At 46.9% G+C, this 20,833-nt stretch overlaps 2 protein-coding genes across 3 annotated transcripts; one reads left to right on the forward strand and one right to left on the reverse strand.

Moving 5' to 3' along the window:
• The first annotated feature begins 2,972 nt into the window (after nt 1-2,972).
• Nucleotides 2,973-10,145, forward strand: RFLNB (refilin B). Its single transcript, XM_074974796.1, has 3 exons — nt 2,973-3,161; nt 5,305-5,414; nt 7,018-10,145. The coding sequence occupies exons 1-3, from the start codon at nt 2,973-2,975 to the stop codon at nt 7,346-7,348; spliced, it is 630 nt and encodes a 209-aa protein (XP_074830897.1). The 3' UTR covers nt 7,349-10,145.
• Nucleotides 10,146-11,883: 1,738 nt separating this feature from the next.
• Nucleotides 11,884-17,211, reverse strand: LIAT1 (ligand of ATE1). Of its 2 annotated transcripts, none has more exons than XM_074974794.1 (3): nt 16,971-17,211; nt 15,769-16,042; nt 11,884-12,559 (listed from the first exon to the last, which is right to left on the reverse strand). In XM_074974794.1, exons 2-3 carry the CDS (start codon nt 16,001-16,003, stop codon nt 12,030-12,032), a joined length of 765 nt encoding a protein of 254 aa, XP_074830895.1. In that variant the 5' UTR covers nt 16,004-16,042; nt 16,971-17,211; the 3' UTR covers nt 11,884-12,029. The 2 variants fall into 2 exon arrangements, with proteins under 2 accessions (XP_074830895.1, XP_074830896.1); XM_074974795.1 differs by lacking the exon at nt 16,971-17,211 and adding an exon at nt 16,627-16,729.
• Nucleotides 17,212-20,833: the final 3,622 nt, after the last annotated feature.

Consider the following 20,833-nt stretch of genomic DNA (forward strand, 5'->3'; position numbering starts at 1 on the left):
TTCCCCATCAAATCTGATGATGCTGCATGATTATTTAATTAGGATTTTCCAAAAGCCATTCCATTAGCCTTCCTAGTACTACAGGAATCTGGAGACCTTTCCCTCCGATCCTCTGCACCCCCATCAACTCTGCCTCAGTAGCAGTGGCCGTTCAGAAATTCAATTAACCAGAAAAGTGCTATTTATATGGGGCAAAATCATAAGTGGAAGTTTGCCTTGGAAAGGACTGTGGCCTATACACAAAGTTGCATCGCTTTAATAAAAAGTGTGCCTTTAAACTGAATTAGTGCAACTTTGGTGTGGACTCATTCATATCAGTTTAAACCTGGTTTATAGTGGTGTAGCTTGCCCTTGTAAATTTACAAGGGCAGGCTAAGCTGCTAGACAAAATGTATTTAAGACAATATAAGTGTGCCCACAAAGGGGTTTGCACCAGATTAACTAAATCATTTTTAAATAGCATCTTTAAGGCCTGGCCTACACCTAAAACTTTAGGTCGACCTAGTTGCATCACTCGGCTTGTAAAATTTTCACACCCTGAGCTCCATAGTTAGGTCGACCTAACACCCTGCTGTACATGGAAGGATTCCATCGACCTAGCTACCTTCTCCCAGAGAGGTAAATTAACTAAACTGAGAGAAAAAACCTTCTGTCAGTGTAGGAAGCGTCTACACCATTGCGCTGGTGCAACTTCTGTGTGCAGGCAAAGCCCTACTGGGCCTTGGTCCCACAAACCCTTAACACAAGTGCCTAACATCATGTGTGTGACTCCAGTGGGACTACTCCCAGGAGTAAAGTTAAGCATGTTCAGAAGAGTTTGCAGGACAGAAACCTGAATAAGGAGCTCAGGTTTTAGGCTCTGGGAATGCGCACTGCTGGCTGCTCTGAATAAACACAGGGACATTGCCAGAGGATCTCGGAGGTTGCTGAAATTAAAGGAAATCATATCCACTTGACTCCTTATAAATAAACACCCACCCACCCACCCCCTGGGCTCTGATTGAATTATGTAGCCAGACCTTTTCCCCGGCAATTCTAGATGGAGTAACAGCACAGCCATATTTTCCCCCTCCCTCCCAAGCAGTGACAATCAGGTGCTCAGAAAGCTCTGACTTCGACCATGGCTTCTTAGAACTCCTCCCGTGTGTGCTAGGGCAGGGGAAATGTAAATCTAGCTCAGGGTTTGCTGCTCTGAACTACCTTGGCAGGGTGGTTTCATGTTCCATGTGGCTGCGTTTTTCATGGTTCTTCTGTGGTCGTTGAGATTTTTCTCCAGGGTGAATATAAACAGTTTAAAGCTGGAAGGAGGGTCTAGGGCAGCAGCCTGTCTTCAGACCACCTCTGGAGTACAGTACACACATGCCCTAGCTAGGTACCAAGCCTCTGTTTTACGATCTGCCTTTATGAGTTTAAAAAATGCAGTGACACCAAAGATAAATAATCCCTCAGCAGTTATATTTCACACTTGCACATGGTTTCAGTAAATAAGCTGCTCCCCTGGAGTCACAAGATCTGAAATATATAGCTAAATGAGTGCTCGGCTGTTTGCGTTAATAACTAAACCTACTTCCAAGCTGATAAAATCAGGGGAGTGACTTTGTACAGGGACAATGCAGAAGGGTGTCACTCCTGGGTTCAAAACTGTGACTCAGCCCTCTCTTGGGGTGTGCAGGCTGTAGTCATGCACCGTGGGACTGGACAGGAGTGAATTTGAGTTAAATGAGGGGATGTGAAGATGTTTACACCATAAATTATGCAGGTTGCATTTGGCCCAATTTGAAACCGTTGGAGGCAGGGAGTGCTGGCTGCTGGAATGTGACTACAGTGAAGTAGGGGCCACTAGCCCTTTGGATCCCCAGTAGGCCAGTGTAGGAAAATCCATTTGTTTCCTCCTCTGAGGGAGACCGCAGGCAGATAAATAACGCCCTGGATTAACAGTACCTTCATTCAGGCAGGCAGAAGGGTTAGTGTCCAGCTCTGGAAGGGCGGGCAGGGCTGTGACCCTGATGGCTGCCTGGCTTGTGTAGACAGGAACAGCACTAGATCTTACTCCTCTTCATAACAAAAGCCAGGACAGACTCATGGAGTGGTACTGACAGGCAGCTGCATCAGCACAGGATCTCCACTTCCACTACTGTACGGATTTGCTGTCTCTCTCAGCTCAGCTCTCTAGAAGTACTGACCCAGTGACTGGTGGGTGGAGATGCTCTGGGTGAAATTCCGGCTCCGTTGAAGTCACTGGGAGCTTTGCCATTGACTTCGGTGGGGCCAGGGTTTCACCCCTTATTCCTAAAGTCCAGTCAAGCAGAATTCCTTGCAAATTTAATAACATATAACAATCTGAGAGTCACAGAGCAGAGTGGTGTCTTAGCTCAGCTGGAGTGGGACAGAGGAGAGCTGGGTGCTACAGAGTAGTACGCATGAGTCTCGACCACTGGTCTGCTGGGTAACCTAGGGCAAGTGACTCTGCCGGTCCGTGCCTCCGTTTCCCTACCTGTGAAAGGTGGTAATGCTACGTCCCTGCTGTTGTGAGGCTTAAAGTAGGTTTGTGACCTGCTCTGAGAACCTTACCTGCAAGGCGCTAGAGAAGGGAGAGCGCTGTTTAGCCCATAATAGGGCCCCCTCAATAACTGGCATTTTTGTCTCCATGTGCTGCCCCGGAGACACGTAAAGCAGAGGCGAAGCAGGCTCGCTGTAGGACCGAAACAACCAGAACCTCAGGGCTGGGTGAGAACCCCCCCGCCCCAGTGCTGGCGTGTTCTGGAGGCTGCGTGCGGCGCCTGGGGATTTCAGAGGGGCAGCGTCCCCCGCCCCCTTCCCAGGCTGGTGCCCCAGCCCTCTCCTTACAGCGGGACGGGGCGGAGGGGTGGGACTCCCGGGCCCCGCCCGCTCCAATCCCCGCGCCCGGGGGCGGGCCCTGCTGCCCAGGAGCCGGCGGGCCGGGAGCGCGGCCAGTGCTGCCGGGCCGGGCCATGGTGGGGACGCTGGCGCTGCCCGAGGGGCCCGAGCCGCTGGACAGGAAGCGGCGCGGCGAGCGGGTGCTGGACAGCCCCGACTCCGGCCTGCCGCCCAGCCCCAGCCACTGGCTGCTGGCCGCCGGCCCCGAGCGCGCTGCGCCCCCCGGGCTGCCCGAGCCGGACGCCGCGGGCCAGGCGCCGCCGGTGAGTATTGCACGGTCCGGGGCAGTGCCGCTCGGGGCGCTGGGCGTGCACTGAGTTGGGGGTGCATGGCTGCATGCACAGGGCAGCGGGACTCGGGGCTGCCCGGGCAGGCATCTTTGCTGGGGGTCGCCGAGGCGTATCGGTGCATGCCCGGGGTTGTGCTGGGGGTGCTAGTTTCGGGCTGTGAAGTTTCCCTTCCGGATGATCGTGCATCCCCAGCAGGGCTCGTCCCTGCTTCACCCTTCGCAGTGGCTGCACCTCCCGGTGTGACCGAATGTGGGTGAGGGCAGCACAAAAAGTGGCTGGCTCTGGGGATCCCTGTGCGCACACCTTCCCCCTCCGCCTGTCCCCTCTCCGCAAAGATGCGGGTCCTACCTGCGGAGCGATGCAATTCTTTGGCTCTCCTGCTCGGCAGAGTAGACAGAAACACAGGCGAGCTCACAAATCCTCTTGTGTCTCGTCTGCTTGTGGTGTGCAGAGATGCCCTCGGCCAGTTCTCTCCCCTCTGGCTGGCGGCGCAGCAGCTGCTGGAAAGCGTGATCCCTTTGCTGACAGTCAGCGCCTCTCCGCGGATCGGTTTGCGCATCTTTTGGTAACGTCTCCCGAAGCCAGAGGGCAGGGGGCAGGTGTCTGCCATGAATAAATTGTAAAGGGAAGGCTGGGTTGTTTAGCTGGCTGTAGATTGTTTTTATTTAGATTTTCGTCTCAAATCACACAAGACGGCATCCATCCAAACCCTGAGCGTACATTTAAAAACCCAGTCGCATCAGCGTTACAGTTAGAACTGGTACAGATTTTCACCTGGAAGAATGCACCTGGACAAGAGAGAGGTCGAAAACAACTGACCTGACTTCCCCTCCCCTTCACCCAGAACTGCTGCTGCTTTACTGTTTAATTTATCTGTGCAGGGGCTGTACCCACAAAGTGCCCAGCACACTCTTGGCATGATGGAAGTACAGACATCAATAACAGTGGCTGGTGGCGGAACTGTAGAATCATGAAACTGAGTTATTCATTTACAACACCTCCCAGCTTTCTGCCTGTGACAGGAATTCCATACGGCCTGTCACTCTTGCACTCAGACTGTCTGGAGTTGTTTTCCACCAGGCCTTTTTAAAGGCCTGTCACACGCTCGGGTCTTGCCGGAGTGAAAGCCGCAAAGTGGCATCAGCAGGATAGTGCCCTTAGAATACCAGCCTGGACTCTGGGGGCTGAATTCTGGGGGCTGATTTTTTTTCAAAGGTGCTGAGTACCCGCATCTCACTAATTTCACTTGGAGTTCGGGGTGCTCAGTACCTCTGAAAATCAGGCCTTTTATTCTAGATAACGGATACCTCACTGGCTTACCTAGATCAAAGATGTGTTTGTTAAGATGGGAAAAGGGAGAACAGCTTAGACATGCCAAAGATCAAACAATAAGATTCTTGTAACGTCCAGGGGTCTTAAAGGAGCATTTCCAAAGCTGTATTAAAGAAAAGCAGAATTTGCCTGCTTGGAGGTGCTGTGCTAGCCTCAGCATGTGACCGTTCTCCTCCTTCCCAGCTGGGGGGCCTTGGCAGAAGGGAAAGCGTCTCACAGTTCATATGGTCCCATAAGGGACCAGACGTGGGACTTCTTCATTCCTGAGAAACCCCAAGCTAGAAAGAGTTCCCCCTTTCCTGCAGTGCACGTACATACTGGATGCAGCTGAGCTTGGGAAATAGGAAGCTGGGAAGGCTCTTCGGAAGTTCATGCAATTTAATAACCCATGAAGGTTTCCGTTGCAATTTATGTACAGAATTGACGGATGAATCCAGTGCTGAGAGGTTTCATACACACTTTTCAAAATATTAATGATAAAAAAAACCCAAACATAAATCCCCGAAGCAGTGACATCATACTATCCATGGAGGATGTACTGACTCCAGCCCCTCATGGTGGGGAAGGACTTTCTCTGTATGAATGCCCCAGAAGTACCAGGCAAACCTATTGTGTAAATCTGTGGGTCTCCATGGAAGTCCATGGAACTGTCAGTCATTTACAGATATGTCTGTTTTGGGTAATGTTAACCTTGTCCTTGACTTAGGGGGTGACTAAATAAACATCCCCTCTTGGGATTGTACCGAATTGCTATATTAAAGGCGCTCTCTTTGCACTTTTGCAGAATGCTGTGTTCTCCCCCAACCCTCTGCTCTCCAGCTGCCCTGCGAGGTTATGCCCTTTATCCTTTGGCGAAGGAGTTGAGTTTGACCCTCTGCCACCAAAGGAAATAAGGTAAATACAGTGTTACAATCAGTTAGTGTTTAAACTTCCCCTTCCCAGGGGCATAGGAAGCAGTAAAGGTTTAACAGAGGTACTGTGCAAAGGAGCAATAGGATTTATCAATTTGTGCCCGAGATTCAAGCTCAGTTCCACCCTGCCAGTACATTCCTCCACTTCTGCCTTCAACCAGCCCTTTGCAAAGGAATGTTCTGTTTCCTTTAACCACCTCCTAGAAGAATTTTCAAGGGAAGGCTTCCCGTGTCTCTTTATTATGCTTCTTAGTTCATTGTACAGCTGCTAAATCGTGGGTTCTGTTTAATCACTTGAAAGGTAATCAGGAGCAAAGATCTTCAAAGGGAGTAGCTTTCTAAAGGGTTGTTTTATTAGCAGAAAGGAATTCCACTTTCTTAAGCTGATGGTTTTATAGCAGAAGGTTCTAACTTATCAGCAAGAGGTAATCCTGTGAACTGGAGGGAAAAACTAATATTTTGAGATGTGGAATTTTTTTAATACACTGCCTTAGTTCATAGCATGTGAATTGTTCCTTTGGACATAATTTTGCAGTAAAAAGGAACAAAGTTTCCCTTTCTATAGGCATAAGTAGAACAATTGTATCGCTCAAACAGCATGCTGATAGATAGAGGATTTAAAAAATTTTCACTAGTGTTGACAAAGGACCCAATCCTGAGGTTGGAATGGATGCTTGGTACCATGCAGGATCAGGCCTGGTGTGTAGCAGAGGGAAAAATCTTTTTCGGTACACACAGGCTTCAAGTTCCATCTCATATGACAAACCCAGACATTCCTGATATTAATTTCCATATCAGAAATGCTCAATACACTAATTGTATTATTTTCTGCCAGTCGAGTCCATGGTGGGTTTTCTCATGGAGACAAGTGGGTATAATTGCATTTGCCTTGGCTGATGACCCCAAGGATGGGGAAGGATAAAGAACTCCCACAAGACCCGTGATGGATAAGAATACAGAAAACAGCATCTGCTTCCATGGAAGCTCCAAGGGGTCGACAATTATGAAAATCAGGCCACAGGGAGTCTAAATATGGATCTAGGTGCCTGGCTGTGCTGCCAGAGTCTGAAAATGGTTGTCTAGGCCCCACCAGGCTAAGAAGATGGTTAAACTGATGGCATTTCTGGAAATTCCAATAGAAAAGGAGATCCTGCCTAGAGATTGTGCTTGGACAAACAATGAAAACGCCAGGCGTGCTACAAACAGAAGGTGGTTTTCCTCTTCCCCTAAATGGAAAGAGATATCAGTGGGAAGATGTGTATATTTTAAATAAAAAAGCCTTTGGACTAGGAATCCTAGTGTTTATCCGGCACTTTTCATCCATGGATCTCAAAGCACTTGACAAAGGAGATCAGGATTGTCAGCCCCATTTTACAGATGAGGAAACTGAGGCCCGGAGAGAGGAAGTGGCTAGCCTGAGGTCATATTGCAGAGCTGGGAATGGAACCCATCGAGTTCTAGTCCAGTGCCCTAGCTAGGAGATCACCCTGCCTCCCGTAGTGTCTTTGGCTAGCTACATCTCCCAGTGAGCACTGGCTGCTGGAGCAAAGTGAGATTCACACTAGGGTCTCTCTTCTGTGTTTCAGGTACACCTCCTCAGTGAAGTATGACTCAGACAAGCACTTCATCGATGATGTCTATATGCCGGTGGGGTTAGGCGTTTCCTCGTGCAGCCAAACGGTCGTCTGCATCCCTGATTGCACATGGCGCAGTTACAAAGTCGAGGTCCACTTTGAGCCTCGGAACAAGCCTCTGCGTTTCACCAGCACCACCATTGTCTACCCAAAGCACACCAAAACTGTGTACACCACCACTCTGGATTACAACTGCAGGAAGTCCATGCGGCGGTTCTTGTCCAGCATAGAGCTGGAGTCTGCAGAATACCGTGGGAACGATTACCTCCTGGATGGCTGCTGACTGACATCTGTCTCTCTTGCTATGATCCATCCTAGTCCCTTTCTACTGTACTGTACTAACTCTCCACTAGCTAAAGTGGGTAAAAAAAAACCCTAATTGCCCAGTCACTCTAAGGGAAACTTACCTGTCGCTACCTCTGTCCTAGCTCATAAATTCAAAATGGCCTGCATTTAATTTTCTATGGGAATTTAGCTTTTCAAGATATCAGTTTATCCTCCTTTAGAGCTGCTGACTTCCTTCCCTGCTCCCACATTGCAGTATTCAGGTGAAAATAAGGGAAATGTTTCCAAAGAGGAAAAGTTAATTGCTCTTTCACAGATAAGGGAGAGTCTGGGACAGTGGAAAAATGTAAGATTCTTCATGCTGATGTGTAAAACCAATGACAATTCTCTTGCTGCAGAAAATTTAGCAGATAATTCAGCGACTTGTAAACAGAGAGCCATAATTAATGTCAGCTTTGGTCACAGGACCTTGGTAAAGCAGAAAGTGCTGACATCCTTTGGCATAGGCTAGCTGATGGGAAATCCAGAATTTTATATTTAAACAGATGTTTTTTAATCTAATTCATGCCTGTTTTTAAAGATGTTCCTTTAAGGCGGGGGGCGGGGAGGAGTTTTGATTAGAGCAAGAGTTAAATTGCATTTGGTTAGGCATAGAAGGAACTGGGTTATCTTTCTTCAGGCTCCCCTAATCTTACAGAAGATCTTGTATACTTTTCAGTTAGTTAACCCAGCCTCAAACTTGTGCAACTATTTGTCAGTGCAGCAGATACTAGAATTTGCCCGCACTGTACTGTAACTTGTGAAGACTATTACGCAGAAAATTATCTCTGAGGGGTAATTAATTTTGGAAATCCAAGTGTAGACATCCGCTAGTTTCAAACCACTAGTATCTGGTATGTGCTAATGCTGGCACTGTTTCTCACTCAAGGGGAGCTGCAACAGTGGAAAAATGTTAGGAAATCCACAGGGTGGAAGTCATAAGGTGGAAGCAGAAACCTGGGAATCCAGCAGCATCACCTAGGGGTATGTGGGAGTGACTTGCCAAGGAAGGCATTGCGACAAAGGGAATGCAAAACTGTCAACTGGCTAGATCCACAGCTATGCCTGTTTTTTCCCTGTTGGACTTCACAAAGATCATTATTCTGTCTAAGTTTTCGATCTGATGGTGTTGATGATTCCACTGGGGCAAGGGAGGTCTTCCATACCCGGAGCTTCCTGAGTAGCCCTGCAGTAACAAATCAGAGTGCATTTCAACTGAAGATCACTGGGGGTTGGGGAGTGGGCAGGAGAGAGGTGGTGAAAATAATCACTTCAGAATAACCTGCACCTTAACATTGTCTTTGTCTATCATGCACTTTGACCAACCAGAACGTGTGGCTTTCTAAATCTCCAGAATTGTTGTTTCTTTGTTGAAAGAGAGGAGATCAGCATGGAAAGTGGGTGCTTTTGAAGATGTGGCTTATACTCTTTGTTGGTGTAGTACTGGTATTGTGGATGTTCCATAGAAGCTGGCTCTTGTCTTTTTTTATATATATCTCCCCAAACTCACATGGGACAAAATTCATCCCCTGTAGAGCAACAGCCCAAGACCACTTCTCAAAAGGGGACTTATGCAGGGCATAGGGACAAGGGAAAATGTCATCAGTGGAGAGCAAGGAATGTAGAATGTGTTCTAGCTGGAGATTATTATTGGGACTGCAGTAAAATAGATCCGGCAGGTGTTACAAATGGCCTGTGTAGAGGTATATTCTGCAATGTGGTACTAGTGTGAGCTGAAATGATTCAAGAGACTGAAAGTGTAATGGAAGAGGGGATTTTTTGGGTTTTTTTGTACCTGTTTATTCCCTTGAATCAGTAGTTTCTTTGTTTCCTGCCCACAAACCCAGATGTGCTAAAACATTTCCAAGGGAGACTTGGAATGCTGAGTTTAAATAGCCAACCCCGTACGAGACTATGGGTCCTGGAATTCTGACAAGACCTTTGACCCCACTGAAGCTATTGGAACTGCCTGGGATGTGAATCAGGGCCAGAACTACCAACATGAGTAGCATAGCCTAGTACCAATGCATTGAATCTAGTCTGTACTATTTAAGAAATGCTCATTACATTCCCACTAAGACCATTCCTTAACGTTTGCCAAAAGTGCACTTATGACAGGGCATAAGCCACCCTCTGTGTGTAGGGGTTTCAAACATAACTTCTCTGTTGGATAGGTTATTCCATTATTGCTAGTTTGTACTTTCCTCCTGCCACTGTAGGAGACACAATACTGGACTAGAATGGATGCCTGGTTTACTCCACTATCACTTTTCCCCTGAGTTCATGACAAGATTTTGGAGAGAAGTTTTATTTTAAAATTGTAACCATGACCTGTTCCGAGTTAACTCTTACACTATGGTCTAGGACACAACACATGCTTTAAAAATACAGATTTATTGATGTTCCTCTTTAAAAAGATGGTAACTGATAGAAGATGCTTTTTAAAAAATTCAGGTCACTATATTGCAACACCTTGGTTCTCACTGTGCAAGATCCAATATGTTCTGCTCTCTGTGACATGATTCCTCCCCCAAAAAAACAAAGTTTCAATTTGCTTTTTCTCATTTAACTAGTAATAAATTATATGAAAACCATAATTGTAGGGAAGTCTCTTTTTAATTCAAGCCTTATTGGTGGTTGTTTGGTCTTGAATGCAAACTAGAGTCACAAATGGCTGGTTCATCTCTACTGCATTAACTCTGGCTGGCTGGGAGTTATTACTGAAATTAGTGGGTAAGTACTATGTGGAAGAGTTAGATATCATTTATTACATGATTTACTGAGAACTAAAGACTTAATATATTCAACTGATCTTAGATCTTCTGTTTCTTTTATCAGACTTGATTGTTGCTAAATTCTCTAATAAGCCATATCAAGTATAAAATTCCCTATAAAAATATAATACAAATGCTATGGCTTCATTAGTTTAGTAAGACACTTGAAGAAGTGCTTTTAAGACCATTGGAAATCCTCTCCACGGCATGTATTTCACATCTGGTACCATTTTATTCCTAATGAGCTAGTTCTGGTTTCTGATATGTATTTTGGCACATACTGCAAACAAAGCAGTTGTTGTTTTCAAATGAACTGAGTATTTAAACAGACAAAACTCTCTTTTGATTGTGGATTTAAAAGTGGGGGGGAGAGTTCAGGTGCTCAGATGCCACAGTGATGGGCACGGTATATAAAAAGTTATTAGAATTTATTATATATTAAAAAAAATTTTTTGATTTGTGACAAGCTGTTCTTGTCAGAGAACTTATGTGTCTGGATGCCTACTGTCTTGTTAAATACTTCTGAATTTCCAGGCTTATAGATTTTATTTTTAATATCAATAGAAGGGTAGGAACTGATGCAACAAAATACCAATTCTTTAATTCCTAATAGAGTTTTTTGTTTACTTTTTTTGCTGCTCATTTGTCCACCCCTTTGCAAAAGCGCTTGGTTTTCAAATAATGACGTTGGAATCTAGTCTTGAAACGGAATATATTTATAAAGAACCAACCTGCCATTGCAAAAGTGCCAGTGGCATGCAGCCAATTAAAGGCAATAGGATTAGAAGATCATTCAGTGATAAAATATTACAGAAAACAGAGGAGTCCTATGCATATAAGACAATAGTTGTTAGAAAAGACCAATGCATTCAAACAGGGTTTAAGAAGTGTTTTAAAATCAAAGGAACATATTTCTGAGCAGGTGGAGGGAAGTTACGAGAACTTCTTGTCTCTCTCCTTTCAGATGCTTGGTCTTTTTTTCCCCAGAACATCTCCTTTTGTCTGCCCTTGGCTATTTTAAAATATTCTAATATTGTAAAAGTATTCTGAGGGAGTTTGTATGAAAGACATTACTGTGTGTGATGAAAAGCAAGGGCATCTGAGAGGCTGATGGATTGGGCAGGGAAGCCTATTAAGTGAAAGACTAATTTTTTTTTTTTTTAGTTCATTTTTGTCACCGATGCACGTTGCTGCAGCAATCATGATACTGACAAGGACAATCCTGTCACTTGAGAAAAGGGCACTTTTCAATTTAGTACACTTTGCTTCTGATTTAAATCTCCAAGTTCACGGAACAATACAATACGTTTTTGTAACAGAAGAAAGTAGTATTGTCTAGCAGTTAGAGAGCAAACCAGGCACTGAGACCTGGATTTTAATCCTGATTCTGCACTGTATGTGACCTTAGGTAAGCCTATCTGCATGTCGCTTACCCTCTATGCACAGTATCAAATCACTTAGCTACTTACTGCCTCAGTTTCCCCATCTGCAACATGGGCTAACACCTGCCCACTTCACTGAGGTACTGTGAGGTTTAATGCATTCATGTTTGAAAAGCAATGAGATAATCCAGTAGGACACTACTATTTATGAATAACATATAAGCAGTAAGAGGGTACTTGAGGGCAGAGTTGTAGGATGTAGAGAACCTTTAATAAAACCATCAAAATAATTGTTTTATTGTCCACTTTCTATGTAGTGTTTTATAAAAGGTCTGGCAGAAGTAAACAGAATACCCTGTTAGTATGGGGAATTAATCCCACTAACAACGTGGCCGTGAACAAAGGTATATACAAAGTTTAAAAGTAATGGTTTTGTTGCCGTTACTGTTTTAAATACAGATATAAAATAGAGAACAATACTGGTTTACACAACTTCCTGAGAAATATTTGGTAATGCTGCTGGTTGCAGTTCTGACACTTTTGTAGCTAGCTCAGCATTCATGACCTCTTCATCTTTATTTTCCTGAAAATAAGGACTGGAGCGATCCTTTTGACATGCTGTCTGACCACTATTTGTGTATGGATCTTTGTTTTGAAGTAATGGGAAATGCTTGACAGTCAGACGTGGCTCTGTGGGTAGCTGTTGCTGGACATATAACCCATAGCGTTTCCTTCTGTTCAGTTTATAGATACGCAGTCTTTCTTCCTCAGCGGCAGGATCTTCAAGAATCCCATCCCATCGAAGGCTCTCATTGATCTGATCAGAAATGTCCTGCTCTGTTTGGGTAGAGCCTGAAGTAGTGGAAGCTGATAATAAAAGCTTATTAATTTCTGCATCAATGTGAATCCCCTTTACAGCACCTTGTGCTGGGTCACGATCGTTCCTGAGGCTTAGTATTTCAAGTAACTGAGCAGAGAGGGTCTGATGCTTCTTGCTTTTGCTGTGATGTTTATCTGTTGCAATGATAAATATTATATTAGCAGAGAGCTTATATGGCATCACTGTCACCTCTGGCTTTACTGTTCACATGGTAATGAGAAAGTTACAGATAAAAAAATCCTTAAACATAGCACAGACTCACTGTCAAGAAACCAGATTTGTTAACAAAATATCTATCACATAAAAGCTCATTGTTGAGGGGAAATATGTATTTAGCTCAATGACTGATGCCATTTATAGAACAACTGTACTCATATAAAATGTACTTAGGAATACGTACTCATAACACTTTGATACAAGCATCATGTCCATTAGACCAGTATGACTATTGCGTTTTTGTAAAGTAGTTGTGTGCACTTTAGTGTTGTGTTTTTTCCAATGTGAATGTTAAACATTTGAGTTAAAAGAATGGCAGAAATTGAAATGAGAAATTCTGGCCATTATTTGAACACCACCTCAGGCTTTTAATGCTCTGCCAACCAGGGAAATGAGATGGTCCCTGTACCAAAAAGTTTACAGTCCTAAACGAGAGAAAGTTTTCATAAATCCTCCCTCAAAAAATCAGATTGAGAGTTTGTTACCTGCTACAACTAGGATTAATTTCAGTTTTAATTTGTCTCTCCAGTTAAAGAGCTAGTGAAATGATACCACTGAGAAAAATTTTCTCTTGCAATCTGTGCTGGAGCTATTTTTTAAAGTCTTGCTCCATTTAGGCCTCAGCTTCCACCAATGGTTATACTAACTAACTTTTGTCATTGTAATAAATTAATCCTGCTCCCTTCTAAAGTTTAACTTCACAAAACAGTCAGATTTTTTTTAAATCCCTGATGTTTTAATAGTGTGAGTAATGTTATTTTAATAAGATGCCTGACATAATTTTAACAGGCGTTCTACAATTGTACTGAACTGAATAGTTCTGTTTCTTTACATGATTGAAGAAAACCTCCCCAGTTAAGAAGTTTTGAAATTAACCTCCACTCTGTTGATGTACCAGCAAGCCAAATACTGTTCGTTAGAGGTCAGATAAATTTTGACTTGCATCAATTAAATGTTGAACATTCAACCAACTGCAGTTCAGCTCTGTGAAAGAAAATCTAAAATATATCCAGCTACCTCAAATCTTGCTACAGTTTTGTGAAACTACCTACTCTCAGACAGATGTCCTACACCTCCTACAGTCCACATGAGGGAGCTACGTGTACTTCCAATAAACCAAAAAGAAAAGGAGTACTTGTGGCACCTTAGAGACTAACAAATTGATTTGAGCTCAAATAAATTTGTTAGTCTCTAAGGTGCCACAAGTCCTCCTTTTCTTTTTGCAAATACAGACTAACACGGCTGCTACTCTGAAACCTTCCAATAAACCATTTGTTTAAAAAAATAAAAGCAAAGGTTACAGCAAGAAGTACTAACAGACTATAATTCTAGGTGGAGGTTCTAAAATGCACAAGATTCCTTCTCACCAAAAGCCCAGATTTATTTCCTGGGATCTACAGCAGCCAATCTCTTCTTTTTTTCCTATGATTGCACTGTAGTGAAAAAGGATGTCTAATTATCCCAGTATAATAGTAGTTTTCTACACTATGAACAGGTACGTAAATAGAGCCAATCTCAGCTCAAGACTGTGTGTGCTTCTATATTTATAGCTACCCATTCCAAAAAGTACGCACCAAAAGTGGTGTTATCTGGACTGATGATCTGCTGGGTCACTCCAATCCTCGACTCTGGGAGCCAGCGTTACCCTACTCTGCTGTGAGAACCCCCACTCCTGGGCTGTTCACGCACAGCCTCTGGCACATAAACTGCTTGGATTGTGCAACTGAATGACACTAGCCAATATCTCCGGTCCCAGACACAACCCTAGGAATCTCCGTCTTGCAGTGTCCAGTTATGCCTGCTGGACGCTGCAAACTTATATGAGTTCATCAATTTAACAAAGAAATTGATATGTACCAGGCTTGTTATCCCAAGGGGAGTTTCTGACATGCTTCAAACCAAACACACACTTTCAGGTAGAATAAACAAACACATTTATTAACTACAAAGAGAGATTTTCAGTGATTATAAGTTAAAGTACAAGAAGTCAGATTTGATCAAATGAAATAAAAGCAGAATGCATTCTAAGCAGATCTTAACACTTTCAGTGCCCTTACAAACTTAGATGCTTCTCAGCACAGGCTGCCTGGTTGCTCTTCAGCCAGGCTTTCCACTTTGATCAGTGCTTCAGCGCTTGGTGGTGATGTCTGTAGATGGAGGAGGAAGAGCATGGCAAACATCTCCCTTTTATCATGTTCTTTCTTCCCTCTTGGCTTTGCCCCCTCCCTTCAGGGTCAGGTGAGCATTACCTCATTGTAGTCCCAAACTGACCAAGGGAAGCGGGGTTACGCACTCAAGAGTCCAACAGGTCCTTTGTTGTTTCTTAGGCCAGTGTCCTTTGTTCCTGTGAGGCTAGGCTGGGTTTCTCCCTTACATGCCATGATGAGGTGTGAACTGCCTCTCTGTTCCTGGAGAGTTTTGCCTGGGCTTGTTTTAAGCCATGAGGACACATTTTCAACCTCATAGCTATATACATGAAATTACAACCTATAACATTACTATAACAACAATGCTCAGTGCATCATAAGCCTTCCGAAGACACCCGACATGACAAACTTTGCGTTGGATACCACACAATCATATTATAAGGATGAACATGGGGGTGTAGGGTGTTTCCCCGAGATTCAGAGCCTCACACCCTCCAACATACGCACATGGGTATAGCAGGCAATCTGTACGTATGCTGGCTGATAGGTAAGCACAGTCAGTAACTATACCCATAACTTCTAAAGGTGATAGTGCACTTCCCTCACAAACAGCAGGGACAGCGAAGTGGAGACAGACTCGATTCTCCACTACCTTACCCTTTGTGTGGTCACGTGCACCGGGCAAAGAGGGCATAAATCTGCCATTCTCATTTGGTAGCATGTTCCGTTCACTGTGCTGGTGTAAGTGATGGTCCAAGGCACTGGAGCACTAGGCCCACTGGAGCACTGGGCCCACTGGAGCTAGCAATATGTTATGCAAAAGCCAACCTGGCCATAGCCAGAAGCAGTGTGGCCTTTGAGCAGTGACAGCTGCTTTCCACCATGCACACCTGCATCCCATCCACTTCTTGCAGGCTGTGCCCCCATCCCTCAGGTGCTGTGCCCACTGGCACCCATTGCTATAACACAGCTTTGCTAACCTGTCTCCTCAGAGGTGGAGGGGCTGCTGCCATGCCCGCTGCTCCTGGAGTTACTGTCATCCTGGTCTGCTTTCTTTTTCTTCTTCTTTGGCTTCTTCTTGCATGTGGCCTGTGGTGGGGATGAGGATAGCATAGGGGTTAGGAACCCCTTAGCCAGCTTCTTGCTGCTGGCCTTGCCTCTCTTCTTGTCAGGCAGCAATTTCTGCACCCCTTTGCATCCTGGGCTCTTCTGCATGGGGCACACCCTGGCTGTCACACCGAGCTACTGCTGAGCCTGCAAATAGGGGGAAAGACTTGTTGAAGGGCCTTTCGGTGCCCCCTTCATCTGCTGCACAGTCCACCATCTTCCTAGCAGAGGGCCCACACAGCCCCCCTCAGAGGCTCCCCCCCCCGCACCTAGTCCACTCAGTTCATCTCCTCCCGCATCACCCTTCCCCCAAGTCTGTCCTCCTGCATCTTACTCCCCAGAGCCCCCAGGACCTGATGCCAGAGGCCCCCCTGCAGAGTCCTCAGTCCCTGCCCTGTGGACCCTACGCCCCAGAGCCCTCAGTCCCCCCAATCCCTGCCCCCTTGATCCTACTCTCTAGTGATCTCTCCTATATCTCTACCCCCCAGGCATCTGCCCCCAGAGACCCCTGTTCTCCCCAGGCCCTACCCCCTGGATTCAACTCCCCAGAGAGCCCCCAGCCCCCCACTCCCCAGAGTCCCTCCCCCCGACCCCTATTCTCCAGAGAGCCCCAGAGACCCTGCCCTCGACCCTACTCCCCCATAGCCCCCCCGTCCCTGCTGGCCCCTGCTCCCCAGACCCCTAGTCCGGCCCTCACAGCGCTCCCCCCCCCCCGGGGTGCCGGAGATCACCTTCCCCCCCAGAACCACCGCCTCTCCCCAGGGCCCGGTCCGCGCCGCCGGCTCCCCCCCCTCCCCTCCGGACGCGTCTCCATGGCAGCGACTCAGCGCCAGCGCCCGCGCCCTCCGCGAGAACAAATAGTCCGTGTGTCCCCGACCCCCGCCTCGAGCGCCGGGCCCCGCCCCGAGCCGGGCGCTGACCCCGCGCAGCAGGCGGGGGCGGGCGGCAGCGGCTGGTCAAGGGGCTGTTCCGTCTCCAAGGCGACGGACCTGCCGCCCTGCCCACCACAGCCCCCAGGGGCCCGGGTCGGGGCCCGCCACCCCGCCAGCCCTGACGGGTGTGTCCCGCGCCCTACCTCAGCGCCAGAGCCCATTGCACGGCCCAGGGCGAGCCTGGCCTTTGTTACCGAGCTTGTCCGAGCTGGCTGGTGACCGCTTCGTGTCACAGGCCACTTGCCATCCTTCTCTGTGGGCGCGGCGCCTGCTCCGAAGGCACGTAAGGGGCTCTCCAGTAATGCCCTGCTTTTGCTCGGGTCCCTGGTTAGCCCTCGGCAGAGCAGACGGGGCCTGCGCTCTGCTGGCTAGTGTCCGTGTCTCCTGTACAAACGGTAAATGGGAGCAGTCGTGACATTGCTACAATTAGTCTCCCCTGGCTCCAAGGCAGAATCCTGGTTTTTCTTTCCTTTTAACAGATTTAATAATTGTATTGAGATGACGTTGAAGTGGAAAGAAAACGGGACAGAGTTTAAGCATAGAAGTTTCTGGTTATCAGGGAATAAGGTACAGATTATCAAGGGGTGCGAAATTCGGTTTAGGAACGGGTGGCCTACGGAATACATAATCTGCAATATCCCCGATTGGGGGTAAAAGGTTAACGGGTCAAAGTACGGACACTGAGATATGGGGGTATGTTGTTCATATAATGGCTATGTTCAGGTGTGGAGTATAATGAGTGGATACGATGATGAGGATGGATTTACCCCCATTTGGTGGGATTTAATGTTCAGGGAGTTTATGGTCAGTACTCCATAGGGATGACGCTCAAACACTGTAATTCCTCGTGTTAACTGGAGTTCATAGACTTTGGTGATGGGTGTGGTAGAAGAACCTGAATAGAGTCTCTGTTGGTGGCCCTGATCCTGCAGAGATTTGCACGTGGGCTTAATTTTATGCTCTGTGAGTGTGGAAAGGTCACCACATGCTCATACCGGGTGTAAATTGAAGCCTGTGCCTAAGTCTTTGTAGGATCAGGGACTAACTAACTCTGTTATTATAGTTTGCTGCCTGTCACCCTGCAGCTACCTGTCCCATTTGCAAAGATCTCCTGCAGCCTTTGCCCAATCGCCTGGTGTTTTCAACCTTTTATGCCTGTTACAAAATCATGATTCTATTTTCATATACCCGAGTTAGTTAAACCTCAGCCTCTCTTAACCACTGCCACACCCCCTTGCCCTGTAGTGACCCTGTAGCTCTGCTTCTCTATGCCCCATCATTCCCTTCACCTACTTGGACTTTTGCTACACAAATTCCCCTCCCGTCCAGGGCTCTTGGGCCAAGGTCCTCCTGGTCCATGTAGTCACAGTGTCCAAACGCGAATGCTGGAGGCAATCCTAGCAGATGTATAGTGACCAGGGGCAAGCTTGGCAGGCTTTCAGGCACTCACTCTCTCCTACGTGTGGCCTGCCTGCTCCTCTGCTGCTAACAGGCGCTTTGAGAAGGCTGTTTTGTCTCCCCTCTGCTGAGTAATTGGTTGGATGGGAGGGAGGAGAAGAGCCTGTTTGCAGCAGCCTGTCAGCAAGAGGGATGATTTATGCAATGTGGAGAAGTCGGGAGGTGACACAAGTTGCCATGTGAGCCAGAAATTCATCTCCATAAAGGTCTGTAAATGATGCATGATTCCTGATGTCCTAAGAGAGTAAATGATCCTCCTCTCTATAACTCATTACCTAACATGGGTTTTCTCCCTGAGAATCTCGGGCTAAGCCACATGAATTTAGGTCTTACTCAGTTTTTTCTTCCCTTGCAAATACGAGTAGAATTGGACCAATAATCATGTGTTGCAATGATGTGTTTAGTGCACCGTGTTACTGTAGAGTATTATTTTGAACTAGTCTCTGTGCCTCAGTTTCTTCACCTGTCAAAAGAAGAGAATAAAGCCTTGCCTTCTGGGGGAAAGGAGAGTGATGAAGAGGCTTGTGGGGGGCTTAGTTAACTAGTGTGTATGCTGGCAGGCACTGAGTGTTGGTCCCTAGCATTTGGAAAGTGACAGAAGTGTTTACCAGTCACTCTTGGAGCTCTCAGCAGGAAGGGCTGAAGCATTGTTAGTGTTACAAGAGAGAGGTATTGTCAGTACTAAACAGAAGTGTGTTAGTAGGGTATTGTAGCCAGAGACAGAGGCCACTCAATGAGTCAGTGGCAGAGGTGGAAAGAGAAGTGCTGATGGCCAGACAGCCCTGTGCTCAGTCCACTACTCCAACCTCACAGGAGTTAGCTGGAGAAAGGAAGTGGGGCCTGTTAGGGAATGACCCCTATGCAGTATTGCCAGTTTTCACCAGGTTATCAAAAATCTTGCGACGTGGGTTTTTTTGGTCTTACCTGTCTCCTGAAAACCTGCTGAAAAGTGCCAGCCTACGAATGTTTGCTTTCTCCTGTTACTGTCAAGGGGGCTGACACCAGCAACATGGCCGCTGTTTTCCTGCAGTCGAGCCACGTGTGGAAGTCAGGCTGCCCTTAGTAAAGCTGGCTGCTGCCTCCCCCTGTTTTCAGTGAGACTAAAGCCAGCCTACAGGCGAAATGGGTGCCGCTCCATCATCCGTGGCTCAGGGGACTGGATGCAGGAGCTGGGAGGAGCAACAGGGACACTGTGAGAAGGGGCAGGGAGAGAGAGGGGGGAGCAGGAGACAGATTTATGGGGTGTGGAAGAATGGAGGGCAGGAGGGAGACTAAGGAGGGTGCTGAGTGTTCAGATGGCAGCTCTGCCAGCCAAGGGGGAGAAGCAGCCATTGTTGCTGTGTTGCCAACTCTCCTGGGCTGGCTGTGGGCCATGGGATTTTGTCGCCAGCAGGAGGAGCTGTTGTGATGAGTTTTTCCCTTCCTGCAGATTGCAAGGCTGGGTAGGGGTGGGCAGAGCTCTTTGTGAGAGCCTGGGGGCCTAAGGTCGTAGACCAGCCCTGCCACTGATCACTCCCTTTATGTATGATCCTAGAGCAGAGAGGAGATCTGGGGCAATGGGAGCTGGGGACTTGGTGCTGCTGGGACCCAGGGATAGGTGAATTCCCAGGTGGGAGAGTCAGGGAAGTGCTGCTTTTGACTCCTAGGTAGAGATGTCCCCGGGCAGCAGGACGCAGAGACGTGTTGCTGCTCGGGCAAGAGAGTCACAGGGAATGGCTGGCAGTTCCCCTGCCTTAGAGCTGAGAAGGGTCAGTGGAGACTGTCTGAGCAGCCAGGGATAGGCAGGCATTTCTGTGCGCATTAAATGTTGACTTTTCAACAAGAAATTCTCATACACCCATTGGCAGGGGAGTTCAAGGTAAAAGACAGACTGAAAAACATGATTGAAAAAAAATCATATTTTGTGTTGAATGTTATTGTTTTGGGTGTCAGACTCACCCAATACTGCCTATTTCTCTTCTCCCCCCCATCTCAAAGCAAAGGGTTTCAGTGATGGTTTGTGGAGTGAGGGAAGAAATGTGTAGCACACCTAAGCAAATAAATATGAGATGTTTTTGTGATGTGAATGCTTGTGCCTTAGGAACAGGACTGAGACCACGTTCCAGCCATCCGCCAGTGATGGTCAAAACTCCGTCTGGTTCAGGGACTGCCAGCAGGCTCTGCATCCCTCCTTATTACTGAGCAAGCAGCAGCACCAATGCCATTGCATGGGGCTGGCAGAGCTGGGCTGAGTCTCCTTTGCAAGGAGATCCCTTCAGCGGCACTGGCATGTGAGGAGTGGGGGAAACAGGCAACACTGGTCCCAGTCTGACTCCTTGGGAAGGACTTAAAAGCAGATTTCCAGCAGATGAAGCACTTTGCAAAAGGTTCGAATTATCATGCAAAGTCTCCCATGTCCCTTCTTTTCAAGTGTCCCAACTTGAGAAAACCAAGCAAGTAAGGCAGACTATGACCAACTCAGCCAGCACTGGCGTTTCTCTGCAAGCGAGCCATGGCTCAGCTCCGCATGCAATTTCCAGTGCTGACACTGCTGCATGCACCTTGCAAG

Source organism: Natator depressus, chromosome 17, assembly GCF_965152275.1.
Source record: "Natator depressus isolate rNatDep1 chromosome 17, rNatDep2.hap1, whole genome shotgun sequence".
In the NCBI taxonomy this organism is placed as follows: domain Eukaryota; kingdom Metazoa; phylum Chordata; order Testudines; family Cheloniidae; genus Natator; species Natator depressus.

What these genes read in the sequence shown, in the direction of transcription:
- RFLNB (XM_074974796.1), top strand. Translation starts at nt 2,973, where the DNA reads ATGGTGGGGACGCTGGCGCTGCCCGAGGGGCCCGAGCCGCTGGACAGG. An exon ending in CCGCGGGCCAGGCGCCGCCG is followed by an intron (nt 3,162 to 5,304) that starts GTGAGTATTGCA and finishes GCACTTTTGCAG; the next exon opens with AATGCTGTGTTCTCCCCCAA. An exon ending in CTGCCACCAAAGGAAATAAG is followed by an intron (nt 5,415 to 7,017) that starts GTAAATACAGTG and finishes TCTGTGTTTCAG; the next exon opens with GTACACCTCCTCAGTGAAGT.
- LIAT1 (XM_074974794.1), bottom strand. Translation starts at nt 16,003, where the DNA reads ATGCAGAAGAGCCCAGGATGCAAAGGGGTGCAGAAATTGCTGCCTGAC. An exon ending in CTCCACCTCTGAGGAGACAG is followed by an intron (nt 12,560 to 15,768) that starts GTTAGCAAAGCT and finishes TCATTGCAACAG; the next exon opens with ATAAACATCACAGCAAAAGC.